The sequence below is a fragment of the Symphalangus syndactylus genome, chromosome 8, assembly GCF_028878055.3.
Source record: "Symphalangus syndactylus isolate Jambi chromosome 8, NHGRI_mSymSyn1-v2.1_pri, whole genome shotgun sequence".
In the NCBI taxonomy this organism is placed as follows: domain Eukaryota; kingdom Metazoa; phylum Chordata; class Mammalia; order Primates; family Hylobatidae; genus Symphalangus; species Symphalangus syndactylus.
Genome location: NC_072430.2, coordinates 42,134,768 through 42,157,951, shown reverse-complemented (window position 1 = coordinate 42,157,951; position 23,184 = coordinate 42,134,768). Strand labels below are relative to the sequence as shown.

General features: G+C 43.3%; 1 protein-coding gene across 6 annotated transcripts in view; it reads left to right on the top strand.

The window, feature by feature from the left end:
• The first annotated feature begins 5,810 nt into the window (after window positions 1-5,810).
• YLPM1 (YLP motif containing 1) overlaps window positions 5,811-23,184 on the top strand; it is a 75,707-nt gene continuing 58,333 nt past the window's right edge. For 2 of the 6 annotated variants that reach the window (XM_055288747.2, XM_055288745.2), the window contains exons 1-3: window positions 5,811-6,880; window positions 20,637-20,870; window positions 22,879-23,058. In XM_055288747.2, the coding sequence (XP_055144722.1) occupies window positions 6,008-6,880; window positions 20,637-20,870; window positions 22,879-23,058 (1,287 nt within the window). In that variant the 5' untranslated portion in view covers window positions 5,811-6,007. The remainder of the gene's footprint in view (window positions 6,881-20,636; window positions 20,871-22,878; window positions 23,059-23,184) is intronic. The other 4 variants (XR_008659406.2, XM_055288746.2, XM_063644071.1 and 1 more) reach the window with 2 other exon arrangements.

Here is a 23,184-nt window from a genome sequence, read left to right as displayed (position 1 = left end):
ACATGGTGCCTTACACCTGTAATCCCAGTACATTGGGAGGCCTAGGCAGGCAGATCGTCTGAGCTCAGAAGTTTGAGGCCAGCCTGAGCAACATGGTGAAACTCTGCCTCTACAAAAAAATACAAAAATTAGCTGTGCGTGGTGCCGAGCTACTTGGGAGGATGAGGCGAGAGGGTCACTTGGGCCGGGGAGGTTGAGGCCACAGTGAGCTGTGATCATGCTACCATTTGTTTGTATATAAATAGTATATTTGTGGCCGGATGCAGTGGCTCACGCCTGTAATCCCAGCACTTAGGAAGGCTGAGGTGGGCAGATCACGAGGTCAAGAGATGGAGACCATCCTGGCCAACATGGTGAAACCCCGTCTCTGCTAAAAATACAAAAATTAGCCGGCTGTGGTGGCGTGTTCCCGTAATCCCAGCTACGCAGGAGGCTGAGGCAGAACTGCTTGAACCCAGGAGGCGGAGGTTGTAGTGAGCCGAGATCATGCCACTGCACTCCAGCCTGGTGACAGAGGGAGACTCTGTCTCAAAATAAATAAATAAATAAATAAATAACAAATAAATAGTATATTTGTACACTGTTAGAACTCAGGATAGTAGTGGGAGAGGATAGTGACTAGAAGGGGCACAAAGGGGACTTCTGGCAATGCTTCCTTTCTTGATCTGGGTGCTAGTTAAATAGATGCATTCAGTTTGTGAAAAATTCATCAAGCTGTACCACTTATGATTTGTGCACTTCTTTTTTTTTCTTGAGACGGAGTTTCACTCACACTGTCGCCCAGGCTGGACAGCAGTGGCACAATCTCAGCTTACAGCTCACTGCAACCTCTGCCACTTGAGTTCAAGTGATTCTTCTGCGTCAGCCTCCCCAGTAGCTGGGATTACAAGTGTGTGCCACCACGCCTGGCTAATTTTTCTATTTTTAGTAGAGACAGGGTTTCACCATTTTCACCAGGCTGGTCTCAAACTGCTGACCTCAAGTGATCCGCCCACCTTGGCTTCCCAAAGTGCTGGGATTACAGGCATGAGCCACCGTGCCCAGCCTGTGCACTTTTTTCATATGCTATGATTTAATAAATGTTTCTTCATGAAAATGTTGAACAATGTGACACTCCAGCCTGGGTGACACAGCAAGACTCTGTCTCAAAAACAAAAACAAACAAATACTGCCAGTATAAACATTCTTATGTCTCCCAGTGAACATATCTATGCATTTCTTTTTTTTTTTTTTTTGAGACAGAGTCTTGCTCTGTTGCCAGGCTGGAGTGCAGTGGCACGGTCTTGGCTCACTGCAACCTTCGCCTCCTGGGTTCAAGCGATTCTCCTGCCTCAGCCTCCCAAGCAGTTGGGATTACAGGCATGCGCCACCATGCTCCGATAATTTTTGTATTTTTAGTAGAGATGGGGTTTCACCATGTTGGCCAGGCTGGTCTTGAACTCCTGACCTGGTGATCTGCCCGCCTTGGTCTCCCAAAGTGCTGGGATTACAGGCGTGAGCCACCACGCCCGGACCATATCTACACATTTCTGTTGGTTATACGTCTTAGAGTAAGATTCCTGGGTCATGGGCTATGGGTCTGTTCAGTTTTGGTAGATACTGCCAGACAGTATTTCAGAGTAGTCATCCCAATTTACATTCCCACCAGCAGTGTATGAGAATTTCATTTGTTTCACAGCCTTGCCAACCTTCAATATTACATCTCTTATTTTAGCCATGTTGATGAGTTGTACATATACTGGTATCTCATTCTGGCTTTAGTTCACATAACCCTGGTTTCTATTGAGGTTGAATTCCTTTCACATGTATTCATAATTTAACTTTTATTTTATGTGAAATACCTTCACGTCTCATTTTTCTCCTATAAATTGTCTTTTTCAAATTGATTTGTGGGATTTCTCTACATTGTCTAAATGAGTCCTTTGCAGGTTAAATGTGTCACAAATATTTCCTTGTATTCTGTAGTTTCTCAGTTTCCTTATGAAAGGTATCTATGTATAGATTATATATGTACATGTTTATTTGTATATTGGCTTTATGCCCAGCAATCTTTTGATTCCCATAATTTACCTGTAGAATATTTTGGATTTTTTTTTTTTTTTTTTTTTTTTGAGACGGAGTCTCCCTCTGTCGCCTAGGCTGGAGTGCAGTGGCGCAATCTCGGCTCACTGCAAGCTCCGCCTCCCGGGTTCACGCCATTCTCCTGCCTCAGCCTCTCCGAGTAGCTGGGACTACAGGTGCCCGCCACCATGCCCGGCTAATTTTTTTGTATTTTTAGTAGAGACGGGGTTGCACCGTGGTCTCGATCTCCTGACCTCGTGGTCTGCCCGCCTCGGCCTCCCAAAGTGCTGGGATTACAAGCGTGAGCCACCGCGCCCGGCCTATTTTGGATTTTGAATGTACACAATGTTAAGTAAACAGTTACAATTTTGTTTCTTCCTCCCCAGTACTTATTTCCTTCCTTCCTTCCTTCCTTTCTTCCTTCCTTCCTTCCTCTCTCCCTTCCTCCCTCCCTCCCCCCTTCCCTTTTCCTTTCTTTTTATACCCATTGCATCAGTAGGGCCTGCATTACAATGCTGATAGATATTGTATTAGTTTCCTAAGGCTGCTGTAACAAAGCACCACAAACTGGGTGCCTTAAAACAACAGAAATGTATTCTTCACAGTTCTAGAGACTAGAAGTCTGAAATCATGATATTGTCAGGGTCATGCTCCCCCTGAAACCTGTAGGGGAATTCTTTCCAGCTTCTTCTTAGCTTCTGGCGGTTTGCGGCCAATCTTGGGTTTTCCTTGTCTTGTAGCAGCATAATCCCAGAATCCCAGTCTCTGCCTTCATCATCACATGATGTTCTCCCTCTGTCTCTGTGTCTTCACATGGCCATCTTATTTTAAGGACACCAGATATATTGGATTTGGGGCCCACTCTACTCTAACATGACCTGATCTTAACCAATTACATCTGTAACCACCTGATTTCCAAATGAGGTCACATTCTGTAGTACTGGGTGTTAGAACATCAACATATTCAACTCATAACAGATGTGATGATAGTGGATGTCTGTACTTGATCTTAGTGGGAAAACTTTCAACTTTTCACCATTAAATGTGATGTCAGCCGGGTGCGGTGGCTCACACCTGTAATCCCAGCACTTTGAGAGGCTGAAGTGGGTAGATAACTTGAGCCCAGGAGTTCAAGACAAGCCTGGCCAACACAGTGAAACCCCACGTGTATATATATGTATATTTTTTCTTTGTTTTTGAGACACAGTCTTTCTCTGTTGACCAGGCTGCAGTGCAGTGGAACAATCTCAGCTCACTGCAACCTCCACCCCCTGGGTTCAAGCAATTCTCCTGCCTCAGCCTCCCAAGTAGCTGGGATTACAGGCATGCGCCACCACGCCCAGCTAATTTTTGTACTTTTAGTAGAGATGGGGTTTCATCATGTTGGTCAGGCTGGTCTTGAACTCCTGATCTCAAGTGATCCGACTGCCTTGGCCTCCAAAAGTGCTGGGGTTACAGGTGTGAGCCACCATGCCCGGCCTAAATTTATACATTTTTCAAAAGATAATGTCAGCCCAAAATATTAAAAACACAACTAACTAGGGTTTCTGGGTTGGGTTCCTGATCTGGGTGCTGATTTCACAAGTGTGATGGGCTTGTGAAAATTTACTATGTTGTATACTTAAGACATGTGTTAAATAAAATTTATAGCAAGTCGTGGGTTTGGACTAACCTGCATTAGGCCCAACAGAACAAACCAAAATGGAGTTTATTGATGTTGCAGTTCCACACCACCATGACAAAATTAAAATCTTTGTCTGACCATTCAATAAACCAGGAGAGAGAGAAATAATAGCCAAGTTTGCAAACAGTCCATTTTTAGCAAGCATGCAAAAGAAGTCTTCTCTGCTTTAACCTTATAAGAAAAGAAACTTTGAAACAAACAATCTACTTTTAGTTTTAGTTTTCTGCTGTTTCTCTTTTTTTTTTTTTTTAGTCTTTTTTTTTTTTTTTTTTTTGAGACAGAGTCTTGCTGTGTCACCCAGGCTGGAGTGCAGTGGCGCGATCTCGGCTCACTGCAAGCTCCGCCTCCCGGGTTCAGGCCATTCTCCTGCCTCAGCCTCCCGAGGAGCTGGGACTACAGGCGCCCGCCAACACGCCGGGCTAATTTTTTTTTTGTATTTTTAGTAGAGACAGGGTTTCACCGTGTTAGCCAGGATGGTCTCGATCTCCTGACCTCGTGATCCGCCCGCCTCGGCCTCCCAAAGTGCTGGGATTACAGGCTTGAGCCACCGCGCCCGGCCATAGTCTTTTTTTTTTTTTTGAGATAGAGTCTAGCTCTGTCACCCAGGCTGGAGTGCAGTGGCACGATCTCAGCTCACTGCAACCTCCACCTCCTGGGTTCAAGTGATACTCCTGCCTCAGCCTCCTGAGTAGCTGAGATTACAGGCGAGCACCACCACGCCTGGCTAATTTTTGTATTTTTAGTAGGGATGGGGTTTCACCATGTTGGCCAGGCTGGTCTCGATCTCCTGACCTGGTGATCTGCCTGCCTCAGCCTCCCAGTGTTGGGATTACAGGAGTGAGCCACCGTGCCCTGCCTCTGCGTTTCTTTTCTGTCTATGAAATTATCCCGATTGTTCTGCTCATTGGAACACTGTTTCTGCTTTATAGAATGAGACGTTGCCCGATTCTAGAATAGCAGGTAAAAGTTAATTAAGATCTTTAAACAAAATTTGTTGTAATTTTGTCTTTTGACAGGTAATTTTCTCTATATTCGTTATACTTCAATAAAAAGTTAAAAGAAACATAACTAAATTTCTATTTGAAAACAGAAGCTCTTCCTTTTGAAGGATGCCTTGCTGCTCCACTTTCCATTCACATTCACCTCCTGAGAAAGGTGAAGATCTGGGTTGCTAAGATGGAAGAAAGGTCAATTCTTTGCGTGTTACTCAAGTGATGCACTGACACAATATTCTCACAGTTCTCCCTCACCCCCCCACACACCCAAAAGAATTCAGTGTATTAGCTTTGCTTTTTAGTGATTCACTCAAGCTAAAGAAAGAGTTTATGTCTGGTATTACGTTGAGAGTTTTTGGAAGATTGTCTTCTAGGTTGTCTTTAGACCGTCTTTGTATCTGGTTTTTGCTCTCTTTGCTTTTGCTCTGAGATTCTGCAACACAGATTTATATGTGTCGAGACAGTCTAAAAAATTCCATTTCTCCCCTTTTACAATTCCTGCAGATGTTACTCACTATATGTCTGCAGGAATTGGTGTAATCTTACACCTTGCCTTGAAAACACCTTTCCATTCTTCACAACTTTGTTCCCAGTTGAATTTTTGGGTAGAATTGAGTTAGGTCTATTCATTTAATTTGGGAGAAACTGACATCTTTACAATTTTTCCTCCTTTCACCCAGGATCATGGTAAGCCTCTCCATTATTTGAAGTCTAATTTCATCCTACTTGGATATGCTTCTTTATGACTCTGTAGTTTTCTACATATAAGTCCCACATCTTTCTTGTTAGAGTTTTTCCTAGTTGCTTTATGTTTTTTTGTTGTTGTTGCGATTGTTGCTATTGTGAATGGAATCTTTTTTTTTTTTTTCATTCAAAAATGAACCCGTGGAGCGATAGGATCTCTACCACCTCTTTCGGCTGTGAGACTCTATGGTTTTTCAGTTCTATGAGAACATTCTACTCGCGCCTACATTATCTGAACCCAAAGGAAGATGGCAACCACGAGTCTCCAATTAAAGGGCCGCTCTATCTCGCCTTTGTTCTCCTCTCGGTGGTTACTGCGCAGACGTAGTCGCCCAAGTGGCGTCCCCGCCTTCCCGGTCGCGGGCCCAGCTCGGGAGCGCCGGCGCACGGGCGCTCTCCGTTTACACGCTCCGGGGCCTGTAGGCGCCGCGAGTTCCGGCTGTCGCCCTCGCCGCCGCGGCTCCTGGAGGTCGGTTGCGACGAGTAACGGCGCCAGGACGAGCCCTGCGCCTTCTTTTTCGATATGTACCCGAATTGGGGCCGGTATGGCGGGAGCAGCCACTATCCGCCGCCGCCGGTCCCACCGCCGCCGCCAGTGGCGCTTCCTGAGGCCTCGCCGGGGCCCGGGTACTCGAGCTCGACGACTCCCGCGGCCCCCTCCTCCTCAGGCTTCATGAGCTTCCGCGAACAGCACTTGGCGCAGCTCCAGCAGCTGCAGCAGATGCACCAGAAGCAAATGCAGTGCGTGCTTCAGCCCCACCACCTTCCTCCGCCCCCCCTGCCGCCCCCGCCAGTGATGCCGGGGGGCGGCTACGGAGACTGGCAGCCGCCACCGCCACCGATGCCCCCGCCACCCGGGCCGGCCCTCAGCTATCAGAAGCAGCAGCAGTACAAACACCAGATGCTCCACCACCAACGAGACGGGCCTTCTGGTTTGGTTCCAATGGAGCTGGAATCCCCCCCTGAATCTCCCCCTGTGCCGCCCGGGTCCTATATGCCCCCATCTCAGTCTTACATGCCCCCACCTCAGCCGCCACCCTCTTACTACCCCCCGACCTCATCTCAGCCCTACCTGCCTCCTGCTCAGCCGTCCCCTTCGCAGTCCCCACCTTCACAATCCTACCTGGCGCCCACCCCTTCTTACTCATCCTCCTCCTCTTCCTCGCAATCCTATTTGAGCCATTCCCAGTCCTACTTGCCCTCTTCTCAGGCATCTCCTTCCCGCCCCTCCCAGGGCCATTCTAAATCCCAACTACTAGCTCCACCACCACCGTCCGCCCCCACTGGAAATAAGACAACTGTCCAGCAAGAGCCTTTGGAGAGTGGGGCCAAAAACAAGAGTGCTGAACAGCAGCAAGCCGCCCCTGAGCCAGATCCCTCTACGATGACTCCACAGGTAAGAAGGCATCTGCCTGAGCCTCATCTTTCACCTAGATGGCCCTGAATGAGCAGGCCTCAGGGCTTTAACCAGTGCTTAGTAGTCTAATTCCAACACACAATGACTAGCTAACACTCCAAAGGATTCCATAAGAGTCAGAGGGCTGACAGCTCAGCTTTTTAATTAGCTAGAGGTGAATTACTAAAAAAACAGCGTTTGTAGATGTGTATGGATTACATACAGTGGTGGGGTGGCTCAAAAGTTAACCTCTCATACATTCCTTGGTTTCTTTGACCATCCTCTTAGATTTTGTTGCTGTTGCAGATAGATTTTGTTGCAGAAGGTCTTGTTTTAAAATTGTATTTTAAGCTAAAATTTCTATTTGAGAGAAAGCATGAAAAAGAGGCCTCTCCAAGGGCTGACACTTGAATGTTTGTAAACTTTAGGATCAGTTAGCTTCTTTTAAAAATATTACTTAGGGGCCAGGGATAGCTGTCAGTTTCCTGAATTAAGAGGTTTCAGAAAAAGGATGGAAATCTTGTCTTACCAGGAGCATCCTAATTATGCTTATAGGTACATATACAATACATAGGTGAGTCCCTAGACCCTTTTGGGGATCGGTTGGTCCATTTTAGGAATTGACCCAGACATTCTTTTCTCATATTATTTAAAGATTGTTTTAAGATAATGAGCAATTTTTTGCATTTCATTGTCATTACCATTCACTCCAAAGAAACAGCCTTGGAATTTGGCCAACGTAAAAAAAGTTTGGTGATATCTTTTCGTGAGAGAGTCAGCCATTCTTATCCCGCAGAAAAGACAAATTGACAGGGTAACAGTAATAAACGAGTTCCCCCTTGAGAGAGGGAAGGTCAAACTAAAGCAGAATAAATCAGTTGTTATGATTTCTAAAGTAGACACTTTTTCAGCGATTACGAATTTACCTTAAATTCACTAAGGAAAAAAGAGAATCTTGTAATATAAACGCTCAGATTTACCTATAAAAGATTTCCAAAAGATAGGGATGCAGTATTATAATTTTACGATGGTTTGGCATTAGAAATTAAGAACAGAAGCAAGTTGTTTTAAGAAATGATACTTGGCACATCTTCTGGAGAAAACACTTGGGATGCTGAAATAAAGTAGTAGAATAATGATTCTGTTGGCTTACATCAAATTTGTACCATCTCACCAGTTTATTTTCCCCAGATTGCTCTATTATAGAGACAGACTTTCTGTCCTCTTTCCCACCCCACTCTGAAGTCTTTACTGCTTTTGTTGTGAAACATTCTCAGAGTTAGTCTGAGCCAAAATAGGACGTTTATATTCTCACTCTGCTAGACTGTTTTTCTGACCTTACAGAGAGACAAATTAATTGTATTTTTGGCTTTTTTTGGGAGGAGTGTGTGTGTCAGATCAGGCCTTAATATGTATGGTTACCATGAACAGTGAACAGTGCTTTTACTTTTCTGCCTTTGTACCCTTGTCTGTAATGAACTCAGTGTCTTGAGTATTCAGTGCCTGCAATTCTTTGTTGAGAGGCAGAAAGAGTGGTGGAAAATGAGACTTGTGGTGCACATAGACCAGATCAAGAAGAGCCTTGAAGCCTGTGGCTTTCTTTTTCCTTTCTAGAATTCATCCTAACCTCCTCAGCCCTCTGTTTCCCCTTAGAGTTGTATTGCTTTCAAGGCGTATCTCAAATATCAAGATTTCCGTGAAGCCCTGCTTGTGCTCACCCATCTGGTTTGGTTCTGTTCTTCAGATTGTAAGTCCCTTGCAGACAGGAATTATCTTGCTTGTCTTCTTATTACTGTAGCACCTAGGACAGTGCCTTGCAAATTGTAGGCTCTCCACAGATTTGTTGAATAAAATACGAGAGTTGTCATGTTTTAGACTTAGGATATGTTGGTTTATTAGATGATAAATATTTCTTCATGCCAGTGCCAGTCTCTGGCAATCGTTCTACATATTTATTATTCTTTGATTCATATTTTGTTTTTGGAATGTGTCATTCAAAATTTCTTATCGTGAAATATTTTTAAAATACACAAAATAGAGAAAAAAGTATGATTCCCCATATATACTCATCATTCAGATTCAACAGCTATCAAGATTTTGCCATGTTTACTTCACCTAGGCCTTTTTAATTATTGTTGCGCATATATATATTGAGACAGGGTCTTGCTCTGTCAGTCACCCAGAGTGGAGTGTAGTGGCATAGTCTCAGTTCACTGCAACCTCTGCCTCCCAGGCTCAAGCCATCCCAAGTAGCTGGGACTACAGGTGCATGCCACCATGCCTAGCTATTTTTTTGTTGTTGTTGTTAGAGACGGGGTTTTGCTATGTTGCCCAGGCTGGTCTTGAACTCCTGAGCTCAAAACAGTACACTGCCTTGACCTCTCAAAGTGCTGGGATTATGGGCATGAACCACCACACCTGGCCTCTGCTGAAATATTTTAAAGCAAATCTTAGATCTTATGTCATTTCATCCCTACATTCTTAGTCAAGTACCTCTATAAAACAAAACAAAACAAAACAAAACAAAAAAAGAGCTTTTTTTTTTTTTTTTTTTTTTGAGACGGAGTCTCACTCTGTTGCCCAGGCTGGAGTGCAGTGGCACGCTTGGCTGACTGCAACCTCCGCCTCCCGGGTTCAAGCAATTCTCCTGCCTCAGCCTCCCAAGTAGCTGGGATTACAAGTGCATGCCACCACGCCTGGCTAATTTTTGTATTTTTGGTAAGGACGGGGTTTCACCATGTTGGTCAGGCTGGTCTTGAACTCCTGACCTCGTGATCCAGCTGCCTTGGCCTCCCAAAGTGCTGGATTACAGGCATGAGCCACCGTGCCCGGCCAAGACCCTTTCTTAGATAAACACATTGTTAACACCTAACAAAGTTAACAGTTTCTTGGTATCATCTAATACCTGATCCGTTCAGATTTCCTTTATTGTTTCATCATACTATTGGAACTAAAAATAATTCTTTGATACTATCCATGTTAAAACACCCCAAATTGACTCAACAGCGTTGTTGTTTTCCGTCCTCACAGTCTGTTCCCAAACAATGTTTTGTTGGTGTGTTCAAGTCAGAGTCCAAACAGAATACTGAAAAGACTCAGTATAGGTCAGGGTTTCTCAGCTTTGGCACTACAGACATTTTGGGCAGGATGATTCTTTGTTGTGGAGTGGCTTGTCCTATGCATTGTAGGATGTTTAACAGCGTCCCTGACCTCTACCCATTAGATGCCAGTGGCAGCCCCCAGTCCGACAGCCAAAAATGTTTCCACACATTGCCAAATATCCCCTGGAGACAAAATTGCCCTCCGTTGAGAACCCCTGACCTAGGTCAGTCCCTCCTGTTTTCTTTTTCTACCTCATGCCTTTGAACTTGATGAAAAATCTGTGTCAGTTGTCCTGTAGAATGTCTGACATTCTGTATTGTCTGCTTTTTCATGGTGTCACATTTGACTTGTTCCTCTGTCTTCCACGTTTTTTTTTTTTAAATTAGAAGTGAACTGTGGAACCTTCATTTAAGTTCAGCTTTCTTTTGGCAAGTGTTGCATTCCATCATGGGACACCCGATGCCTGGTTGTCCCACTGTTAGTAATGCCATTGGTCCCTCTACTGTAAAGCTTTCTATCAGTCTTGGATCTAATGTTTCAGTCTACTGGTTCATCAATTGAAGAAAGACCTTGCCTAAGTAAATTATTTCATTAGACAGAGGTTGCGGCCTGGTGATTTTTTTTTTTTTCTGCCGTTTCTTCCACAGTTACTATATGGAGTTCTGTAAAGAAAAACTTTTGCCACAAATATTTGATTGGAAAAACAGTTGGTATAGGAAGGACAAGATAAATACTTGATATTTTTCCAGGTATTTTCTAGTTTTTCGGGTAAAGCGTTGATGATTTAATGGAATGTGTTTTTTTGTTTGTTTGTTTGTTTTTTTCTGTCACCCAGGCTGGAGTGCAGTGGTGAAATCTCGGCTCACTGCAACCTCCGCTTCCTGGGTTCAAACGGTTCTGCCTTAGCCTCCCAAGTATATGGGATTACAGGTGCATGCTACCATGCCTGGCTAATTTTTGTATTTTTAGTAGAGACGGGGTTTCACCATGTTGGTCAGGCTGGTCTCGAAGTCTTGACCTCAAGTGATCCACCTGCTTCGGCCTCCCAAATTGCTGGGATTATAAGCATGAGCCACTGCACCCAGTTGGAATGTGTCTTTTTGAATAATTAATTTTTCTATGTGTTTAAAGGACTGATTTATTTATTTAGTTAAAGCTGTTGGCTTTGATTCATTTTTAGAGGTATCATTTATTTAATGTTTAGGTACTTACTGACTAGCAACTCTGTGCCAGGTACTTTGAGTACTGTGCTTAATACTGGAGATGAAATGGTTAACAAGGTAGACATGGGACCTGCCCTCATTGACTTCTTGTTTCAGTTGTGGGGGAAGGGAGAAGACATTTAGTAAGTAATTAAGAGGAGACTTACACAGTGCTATGGGATTATAAAATATCACTAGATTATTCCCCAAGGAACTGGCAAAGGCAAGTTTTTTTGTTTGTTTTTGTTTTTTTTTTAAGTTACCACTGTATTCACAGTACCTTGCATAGGATCTAGCACATAGGAGGTGGAGAACAAATATGTTTTAAATAATTGAATATAGCTGGGAGCTCTAACCTAATTAAATAGGATTCCCTTTGTAAAGTGGTATTTTTTATTTTTTATTTTATTTATTTTTATTTTTATTTTTTTGAGATGGAGTCTCGCTCTGTCGCCTAGCCTGGAGTGCAGTGGCGCAATCTTGGCTCACTGCAACCTCCGCCTTCCGGGTTCCAGCAATTCTCTGCCTCAGCCTCCCTAGTAACTGGGATTACAGGTGCCTGCCACCACGCCCGGCTAGTTTTTTTGTATTTTTATCCTTTTTTTTTTTTTTTTTTTTGAGACGAAGTCTCACTCTTGTTGCCCAGGCTGGGGTGCAGTGGCGTGATCTCGGCTCACTGCAACCTCTGCCTCCCGGGTTCAAGCAATTCTCCTGCCTCAGCCTGCCTCAGCTACTCCCAGGAGTAGCTGGGATTACAGGCGCCTGCCACCATGCTTGGCTAATTTTTGTATTTTTAGTAGAGACGGGGTTTCACCATGTTGGCCAGGCTGGTCTGGAACTCCTGACCCCAGATGATCTGCCTGTCTCAGCCTCCCAGAGTGCTGGGGTTACAGGTGTGAGCCAGTGCGCCCGGACATTTTTTTTTGTATTTTTAGTAGAGAAGGGGTTTCAACATCTTGGCCAGGCTGGTCTTGAACTCCTGACCTCGTGATCCACCTGCTTTGGCCTCCCAAAGTGCTGGGATTACAGGCGTAAGCCACCACGCCGGGCCTGTAAAGTGATATTTAAGTGAACTCTAAAGAATAAGTAGGAGGACTGGGTGCTCACACCTGTAATCCCAGTTCTTTGGGATCATTAGAGGCTGGGAGTTCAAGGCCAGCCTGGGTAACAAAGTGAGACCCCCCCCCCACAAAAAATTTAAAAAATTAGCCAAGTGACTGGGCACAGTGGCTCATGCCTGTAATCCCAGCACTTTGGGAGGCCTAGGCGGGCAGATCACGAGGTCAGAAGATCAAGACCATCCTGGCTAACACGGTGAAACCCCATCTCTACTGAAAATACAAAAAATTAGCCGGGTGTGGTGGTGGGCGCCTGTAGTCCCAACTACTCGGGAGGCTGAGGCAGGAGAATGGTGTGAACCCGGGAGGCGGAGCTTGCTGTGAGCCAAGATTGCGCCACTGCACTCCAGCCTGGGCGACGGAGTGAGACTCCGTCTCAAAAAAAAAAAAAAAAAAAAAACTAGCCAGGCATGGTGTTGCATGCCTGTAGTTCCGGCTACTTGGGGGTGGCTGAGGTGGGAGGATTCTTTAAGCCCAGGAGTTCTCATGCCACTGCACTCTAGCCTGGGCAACAGAGTGAGCCCTAAAAAAAAAAAAAAAAAAAATGAATGGGCCAGGTGCAGTGGCTCATGTCTGTAATCTCAGCACTTTGGGAGGCTGAGGCAGGTGGATCACTTGAGGTCAGGAGTTCAAGACCAGCCTGGCCAACATGGTGAAATTCTGTCTCTACTACAAATACAAAAAATTAGCTGGGTGTGGTGGTGCATGCTTTTAATCTCAGCTACTTGGGAGGCTGAGGCGGGAGGATCACTTGAACCCCGTAGGCGGAGGTTGCAGTGAGCCAAGATTGCCCCACTGCTCTCTAACCTGGGCGACAGAGTGGGACTCCATCTCAGTTAAAAAAAAGAAAAAGAGCAGAAATTAACCAGAAGTTAGAATTCAAAGAATTAAGTTCAGTAAGGAAAGGCTCACTGAAAGCTCAGGGTGAGGATGGTAGGCATGAACTAGATCAGGGAAGGCCTGTAAGAACTTTATTCTAAGGGCAGTAGGAAGCCATTGAAGGATTTTACATAGGTGCATGTGACAGATTGGCATTTTTGAAAGCTCACTCTGCTTGCAGTGTGGAGAGCAGAATTAAAAGGAACAAGAGTGATTTAGAGAGAATAGTTATTGAAGTAATCCAGGCAAGAGATAATAGTGGTTTAGATGTTGATGGTATTAGTTGAGATGGAGAGAGGTGGGAAGAGTGGAGAAATATTTAGCTGCTAGAATCCACTTTGAGGTTGAGTAGTTATGGAGAGGGAAGCATCAAGAATGATTCTTAAGTTTCTGGGATGGGCTATAGGGTGGATGGTGGTCAAATTTACTAAAACAGAAAAACCTAAAGGAGGAGGAGGAAGAACATTTCTGGGGGTGAGGAGAAAATGGTGAGTTAGGTTTCAGACATACTGAGTTTGGGGTTCTTGAGACATAGATTCCAAACGGAGATGTCCAGTTGGAAGTTAGATATAGCTCTGGAGTCTAGATGTAAGATCTGGGAGACATAGATTTATAAGTCATCAGCATAAAAATGGTATTTGAAGACACAGAAATAGATGAAGCCTTTCAAGGAATGTGTGTAGAGTAAGAACTGAGGTTAAAGGACATTAAGCCTAGCTCCACAAATAGCAGTATCTAAGGGAACCAATGAAAGAATGGCCAAATAGGTATTCATATTAGGTTGGTGCAAAAGTAATTGCAGTTTTTGCTATTACTTTTAATGGCAAAACCAAAGTTACTTTGGCACCAATGTGATAGATGGAAAATCAAGATAGTGGATAGTGTGGTGCCACGAAAGTCAAGAGAACTCCCTCCTCTAGGAGGAGGGAGTCATCAGCTGTGTCAAGTACTGCTGAGAGGTCAAGCAAGATAAAGACTGCGAGTTATCTTTTTCACCTACTGACATGTAGATTATTGTTGACCTTGGCAGGAGCAGTTTCATAGTGACTGAAGCCATATTGCATTGATTTGAGGAGTGATGGAAGGTGAGGAAATGGGGATGGTGAGTATAGACAACTCTTTCAAGAAGTTTGACTGAAGGAGAGAGAGAATGAGGGAAGGAGCTGGAGGAAGAGATGAAGTAAATGAGCATTTAAAAAAAAAAAATAGATGGGGACTAAGCTTATCTGGTGACCCTGATTCTTACAGTGGAATGTGAATCTCAAAAATATTTAAGCCTATTTTAAATAAATTTCTAAAATGGAAAGCCAATTCATTATTTTACCATCCCCCCTGCCCTCTGCTTTAGAATATAAGACATAGAACATTGTCTTATAGGCATTTATGATAACCTGGATAGGGCGGGTAATCTTCTAAAATTAATCTTTAAAACATTACACACAAACACTCACCTCCTTTATATTTTTCCACTTGGAAAATCATTTAGTATCTAGTTCATTACTAGCAGCAGTGGTCAGTAAGTGCTTCCTGAGTAAATTAAAATCAACATCTTTCTTTTTTTTTTTTTCATAGAGATGGGATCTTGCCATGTTGCCCAGGCTGGTCTGAATTCCTGGGCTCAAGCGATATTCTTGCCCCAGCAGCATCTTTCTTAATAACAGTATTTGTGACAAATAGTTCTACATTCTTAATTTTTTTTTTTTTTTTGGGATGGAATCTCGCTCTGTTGCCCAGGCTGGAGTGCAGTGGCTCGAGGATCTTGGCTCACTGCAACCTCCGCCTCCCAGGTTCAAGCGATTCTCCTGCCTCAGCCTCCCAAGTAGCTGGGATTACAGGCATGTGCCACCACACCCAGCTAATTTTTGTATTTTTAGTAGAGACAGGGTTTCACCATGTTGGTCAGGCTGGTCTTAAACTCCTCACCTTGTGATCCGCCCGCCTTGGCCTCCCAAAGTGCTGGGATTACAGGCGTGAGCCACCGCACCCGGCCAATAGTTCTACATTCTTTATGTTTGAAATCCTTTCGTTCAATCTCGTTTTAAATGTGACCTATACTATGATTTCCCTCTACCTATAAAACAACATCCCATATGAAATGGAGTTATCTGATATGATGGGACATTCAGAAGAACTGGCATCATTAGCAAGTTCAGGCATGTTTTTTTCTTTCTAAAATAGGGATAATCACACTTCTCTTAGGGTCATTAAGGACATTTGAGTGATATCATTATTATTTATTTGTAGAGCTTCAAAAATGTGCTGAAGCCTATCCTAGGATTGAATTAGATCTGGTTACTACTTATTAAATAGAAATTCATTTATGGTTCATATTAAATAGAAATTGACCTGCAAGGCATACTGTCAGTGAATCAACAAATACTTCAGCCCTTAACAAGTTCTTAACCCTGGCCTGGATCTAAGACAAAGCATGAGAATAGGTGATAAAGAATCTCGACCTGTACAGTTTTCATCCTGTACAGTCTTCATATCTGTAGCACTGGCTTAGTTTCTGAAAGATAGTTTGCATCTTTGTATCTTTTAATAATGCTTTCAAAGCAACTTTAAAAAAGGAAACTTTTAACTTCTGCTTGAAAGAGAATGAACTTATTAATTTTTTTAAAACTGAAGGATAAGTCTGTTGATGTTTTCAGTATTAAAATAATGGAAGGAAGTGTTTTAATGCTACATAATTATTGACTTTCATGGTCAGTGTGCTGTTTGTTTTCTTTCTTTCTTTCTTTTTTTTTTTGAGACAGAGTCTTTCTCTGTTGCCCAGGCTGGAGTGCAATGGCACGATCTCAGCTCACTGCAACCTCCGCCTCCCAGGTTCAGGGGATTCTCCTGCCTCACCCTCCGGAGTAGCTGAGATTATAGGTGCGTGCCACCACACCCTGCTAATTTTTGTATTTTTAGTAGAGGCGGGGTTTCACTGTGTTGGCCAGGCTGGTCTCGAACTCCTGACCTCAGGTGACCTGCCCGCCTAGACCTCCCAAAATACTGGGATTACAGGCATGAGCCACTGTGCCTGGCCAAGTGTGCTATTCTCTTATGCTGAATAGTAAAAGTACAGATACTCTTTGACTTACAGTGGGGTTACATCTCAATAAACCCATTGTAAGTTGAGGATAATGTAAGTTGAACATTTAATACACCTAGCCTACTGAATACCATGGTTTAGCCTAGCTATTAAATGTGCTCAGAAAGTTTACATTAGGCAAAGTCATCTGGCCACACAGTACACAGTAGAGTATTGGTTTTTTCTTGTTTTGTTTTGTTTTCCTTGAGATGGAGTCAGTGAGTGGTGCGATCTTGGCTCACTGCAACCTCCTCCTCCTGGGTTCAAGCGATTCTCCCGTCTCAGCCTCCCAAGTAGCTGCGATTACAGGCACCCACCACCATGGCCCAGCTAATTTTTTGTATTTTTTTTTGTTTTGAGACAGAGTCTCGCTCTGTCGCCCAGGCTGGAGTGCAGTGGCGTGATCTCGGCTCACTGCAACCTCCGCCTCCCGGGTTCACGCCATTCTGCTGCCTCAGCCTCCCGAGTAGCTGGGACTACAGGTGCCCGCCACCACACCAGGCTAATTTTTTTTATATTTTTAGTAGAGATGGGGTTTCAGCATGTTAGCCAGTATAGTCTTGATCTCCTGACCTCATGATCTACCTGCCTCAGCCTCCCAGAGTGCTGGGATTACAGGCGTGAGCCACTGCACTCGGCCTTTATTTTTTTGTATTTTTGTAGAGACGGGGTTTCACCATGTTGACCAGGCTGGTCTCGAACTCCTGACCTTAGATGATCGCCCACCTTGGCCTCCCAAAGTGCTGGGATTACAGGTGTGAGCCCCTGCACCTGGCTGAATATTGGTTGTTTGCCCTCATAATGTGTGGCTGACCGGGAACCTAGGGCTCGGTGCTGCTGTCCAGCATCACAAGAGAGTATCACACCGAATATTTTGAGCCTGGGAAAAGATCAAAATTCGTGGTATGGTTTCCACTGAATACATATCACTTTCACACCATCATAAAGTTGAAAAATCATAAGTTGAACCATTGTTAAGTCAGGGACCATCTGTAATTATATCCTGGGAGCTGATGATTATATGTATAATAGTTAAAAACAACCCAGTCATGGGTTAAATGTCAAGATAGAGTCATGAGATGGAATTTATTCTTCCCAATAGATTGGAACAAGTTTCAGGTAATAGTAATGAGTGACCAAGAGGAAAGGGCTTCAGTTGATCAATAACCATTTATTGACATCCTACTGTGTGCTCTAGCACTATGCTTGACTACCAGATAGGATATAAAAAGAGCAGAAGGCAGCTGTCCCCTAAGAAAAATTACATTCTTTGAGTGAAAAGTAGGTAACAAATCAGTATGTTTGGTGAGAAAAAGGTATGTATTATGTATATTTAATGCATCTGTTTGCGTATGGAAAATTGGGAGGTTATACTATAAAATATTACCAGTGTAGGAAATCCTAGTTATCCAAAGATAATTGGATTAGAAAATAGGCAAGTAAAGTGAATTCATTTAACACAGGAACCAAAAGTTTATTGTAAAACATAAAACATTTGATTGGGACCCGGTCTGGAAAAACAAAGCTCGAAGTGATAAGCATAGGCAGATTTTATATTTGATGGAATTGTTATAAATGAAATCATAGCCAAGTTTTAGAATAAACATAGAATAAAGTGTAGATTGGGTTTCTTTGCTGTAATTTTTGTGGGAAAATTGTATAACAACATTATAGATCATCTTTTATTTCGTTTTTTGACATGTTGAAAAACATTTTAGGGATTTATCAATTTTTATAGGGATTGTTTTTCAACCTTTGGTATTCAGGCCATTCTCTTTTATAGTTTCTACTGTAAAGTACTGTTTGGTTGTTAACTGATAGGACTTCTAGCAGATCCTCAGCTGCCAGTAATAAGTTCCAATGTTCTCTAACATCACTTTCTTGAAATACTACATCCATACAATTGTAGTAGAAACATATGCTTTTGTTAGTCATATAAGTATACAGGGCAGTTCATCAGTGAATATTTTAGTGTTATGATAACTTTTGGTTTTCCTTATGCAAACTCGTAACCATGGGAAATTATATAATACTAGGATAATGACACTCCTGTAGTTTTTTTCTGAGTGGTGAGATTTCTTTTATTGATTTTAATTAATTAGTTATTACTTACCTGTGTAGTTAGTTTTCTTTATTTGAGATTTTTAAACTCACCACAGACACTGCATTAGTGAATACTGAACCAGTGCTTCTTGGGGAAATACAGGGTTAGGTTCCTGTGAGTGTCTTGTCACATTTTTATCAACCAATGAACACATAGCCTTGTTTATGTGTGTTCCTGTTTAAAGACACCTTATTTAGTACATATTGTTGATTTGTTAACATTGTACTCATGGCCAACAGCACTGTAGCACTTGCCCGAACAGAGCTGACCTAACACAGATATTTTCTCTGTGAGAGATAAGATGGCTTTCTTGCTCTTGGGACACTAAACAGCACCTCAGCTGTATGCCTGGGGGCCGTTTTAAACAGTGAAATCAACAAAAAAGCACGAAAGTGTGAAAAATGTGGCACTAAATAGACTGAAAAGGACACTTATTTATAGTACAGAGCTGGAACAAGAAGGCAGAGCATCACCTTGCACTTCATCTCAGCTGGGAATGCACACGTGAGTCAGAGGACTCATGTTTTTCACTGCTGTCCACATGTTTGTGAATGACTGGGAAAGCTCAGTGAGTATGGATTTTGGGTTTAGAAATAAATTTTAGGTCGGGTGTGGTGGCTCATGCCTGTAATCCCAGCACTTTTGGGCCAAGGCGGATCACTTGAGTCCAGGAGTTTGAAACCAGCCTGGGCAACATGGGGAAACTTGTCCCTACAAAAAATACAAAAATTATCCAGATGGTGGCACATACCTGTGGTCCCATACCACCATGTGCCACACAGGTGGCACATACCTGTGTTACTCGGGAGGTTGAAGCGGGAGGATCATTTGAGCACAGGAGGCAGAGGTGGCAGTGAGCCAAGACCGCACCACTACACTCCAGCCTGGGTGACAGAGGGAGATGACCCTGTCTCAAAAAAAGAAAAAGAAAAATTTTAGCAAGTAGGCAAATTTGCAAATACAGAATCCAAGAATAATGAGGATTGGCTGTATTTTCTAATATTTCCATACTAAGCTTATTGTTGTAATTTTTAAAAAATGAAAGCATAAAATAAGCTTTCAGAAAATTAAAGTACAGTATAATTTGGAAGATAAAGCTAAGACTTTAAAAATAAATAGAAAGCATTTTAAAACACAGTATATTGGCCATGTGCGGTGGCTCACACCTGTAATCCCAGCACTTTGGGAGGCTGAGGCTGGTGGATCACCTGAGATCAGGAGTTCGAGACCAGCCTGGCCAACATGGTGAAACCCCGTCTCTATTAAAAATAAAAAAGTTTAGCTGGGCGTGGTGGCGGGTGCCTGTAATCCCAGCTACTCGAGAAGCTGAGGCAGGAGAATCACTTGTACCTGGGAGGTGGAGGTTGCAGTGAGCCGAGATCACACCACTGCACTCCAGCCTGGGTGACAGAGCAAGATTCCATCTAAAAAAAAAAAATAATAATAAAACACAGCATTTTCTCTTATATGTGTGTACATCTGAGTATGGGTAGACTAATGCTATAACAGGTGTTTAAAAGAGGGAGGAGGCTGGGCGCAGTGGTTCACACCTGTAATCCCAGCACTTTGGGAGGTTGAGGTGAGAGAATTGCTTGAACCCAGGGGTTCGAGACAAGCCTGAGCAACACAGTAAGACCTTGTGTCTATAAAACATAGAAAAATTAGCTGGGCGTGATGGTGCATGCCTACGAACCCAGCTGCTCAGGAGGCTGAGGTGGGAGGATTGCTTCAGCCTGGGATGTCGAGGCTTCAGTGAGCCATGTTCAGGCCATTGTACTCCATTCTGGGTGAGAGAGCGAGATGCAGTCTCAAAAAAAAAGAAAAGAGGGAGGAGCGCTAGTGGAGAAAGAGAGAAGGCAGAGAAGAGAGGTAGGACTGTTCAGTTGTATTCATTAATTACAAGACCCCTGTCAATAAATCTGAACAAACTGAAGCCAGGTTAAAAATAAGTAGCTGTGAATACTGAAGGGATTTACCCTGATCATTTTTCAAAAAGATGGCTCTCACCTCCAAAAGCATGTGTTTTATTAGATTACAGAAGTATGTTGAATTAATATGTATGGTTTAATTTAAATGTATACATTTGGGGGAGGAACAAATTTTTCTGTAGCCTGTGTTTAAGATCTTGTTAACTTATTTGTCTTCTTCAGTCTAGCTTTGCCTTTTCTTACATATAGACACATGAACACAGACATAAAGATAGCTCCTTGTCAACACCAAGTTGCAGAGATACATGATTGTCAATTAAAATTCTCAAAAATTGTTTCTGTTGTAGGAACAGCAGCAGTATTGGTATCGACAGCACTTGCTTAGTTTGCAACAGAGGACAAAAGTTCATTTGCCAGGACACAAAAAGGGTCCTGTGGTAGCAAAGGATACACCAGAGCCGGTAAAAGAAGAAGTTACAGTACCTGCCACCAGTCAAGTTCCAGAATCTCCTTCTGAGGAGCCCCCACTGCCACCTCCAAATGAGGAGGTGCCACCTCCTCTCCCACCTGAGGAACCCCAGGTAACCATATTATTAATTGTTTGTGTTTATTAAATTATTTAGCTTTTTTCTGATTCATTTATATATACTTTTATCATAAATGGATGTATATTTTTGTTTTTTTAAGTACCTATAAAGTTGCATTTGTGAAATAATCAGATGTCTGTTGTATCAGCTTTATTTATTTATTTTGAGACAGGGTCTCGCTCTGTTTACCAGGCAGGAGTGCAATGGTGCAATCTTGGCTTACTGCAACTTCTGCCTCCCAGGTTCAGGCAATTCTCCTGCCTCAGCCTCCTGAGTAGCTGGGATGACAGGCGCGCACCACCATGACTGGCTGATTTTTGTATTTTTTTTTTTTTTTTTTTTGAGATGGAGTCTCGCTCTGTCACCCGGGCTGGAGTGCAGTGGCGCAATCTCGGCTCACTGCAAGCTTCGCCTCCCGGGTTCACGCCATTCTCCTGCCTCAGCCTCTCCAAGTAGCTGGGACTACAGGCGCCCGCCACGCCCGGCTAATTTTTTGTATTTTTAGTAGAGACGGGGTTTCACTGTGGTCTCGATCTCCTGACCTCGTGATCCGCCCGCCTCGGCCTCCCAAAGTGCTGGGATTACAAGCGTGAGCCACCGCGCCCGGCCGATTTTTGTATTTTTTAGTAGAGACGGGGTTTCACCATGTTGGCCAGGCTGGTTTCGAACTCCTGACCTCAAGTGATCCACCTGCTTTGGCCTCCCAAAGTGCTGGGATTACAGATGTGAGTCACCCCACCTGGCCTGTTCTATCAGGTTTAGAAAAGGAAATTTTTCCTAGTTTGAGTGAAGAGTTGGATACTCTTCTGAATTGAGTGCCTCTAAGCACTAAAGATGCCAGCATATGTTCATAGTGACAGCACAGGGCAATAGTTGAGTGCTTGAGCTTTTAGAGTCAAGCTACCCAGGCTATAATCCAGGTACTGCCACTTGCCGGTAGTAACTGGGCAAATTTGTTAACCATTCAGTGCTTCAATTTACTCCTCTGCAAAATGGGTATATTCAGTAGTAGCTATCACACAGAGGTACTGAAGCATTAAATGTGATAATTCTTGTCACTCAGCATAGTGACTGGCACATGGGAGGTTCTCATATTGGTCCAAAGGTCATTGTTCTCCCAAGAGCCTTATATGAAGGGTTTAATCAAACCATAATGGTTATATTGTAGTCCATTGGTGAAAAGTGACAAAAAAAGAAAGGGATTTCTCATAGAATGAAAAGGTCTGTAACTTAAGGTTCACTTTTTTTGTTTTTTTTTGTTTTTTTTAGACAGGGTCTCACTCTGTTGCCCAGGCTGGAGTGCAGTGGTGTGATCTCAACTCACTGCAGCCTCAGCCTCCCAGACTCAAGTGATCCTCCTGCCTCAGCCTTCCAAGTAGCTGGGACCTCTCTTCCCTCCCCTCCCCTCCTTTTTTTTTTGAGATGGAATCTCACTCTGTCACCCAGGCTGGAGTGCAGTGATGCGATCTTGGCTCACTGCAACCTCTGCCTCCAAGGTTCAAGTGATTCTCCTGCCTTAGCCTTCCAAGTAGGTGAGATTACAGGTGCCCGCCACCACGCCCGGCTAATTTTTGTATTTTTAGTAGAAACGGGGTTTCACCATGTTGACCAGGCTGGTCTTGGACTCCTGACTTCAAGTGATTCATCCACCTTGGCCTCCCAAAGTTCTGGGATTACATGTGTGAGCCGTGGTGCCCGGCCTGGGACCACTTTCCACTGGGAAAATTGTCGTCATATTTAGGAATAATAAGATTATTATTCCAGTGAAGACTATGGAATTTATAAACTCCTTTGTATTAGTATCCATAATAGTATAGATAGAGCTATGTGTTTTATCTAAAGATAGAATAGCTGTTCTCAATCCAAAAAGAACTGAAGATACTGTGTTTGACAATTGGATATTTCTGAGTTGTAGGGATTCTGGACTTTATAATACATTTATAAAATATTTTTGGTTGCTGTTTTATGACTTAAATAAAGATGTGTCCTCTTTTATCTTTAGTCTGAGGACCCAGAAGAAGATGCCAGGTTAAAGCAGTTGCAGGCTGCAGCAGCACACTGGCAGCAGCACCAGCAGCATCGAGTCGGTTTCCAGTATCAGGGAATAATGCAGAAGCACACTCAGTTACAGCAGATTCTACAACAGTATCAGCAGATTATACAGCCCCCACCACATATACAGGCAAGTGCTTCCGTAGTCCACAAATAGGAAGTTGTCCCAAGACATTGAAAGGATTTGTTATTCTTGAACAATTTAAGTGTGAAAAACAAAAGATATCAACTGTTGACAATTAGTTGTTTCCCAAGG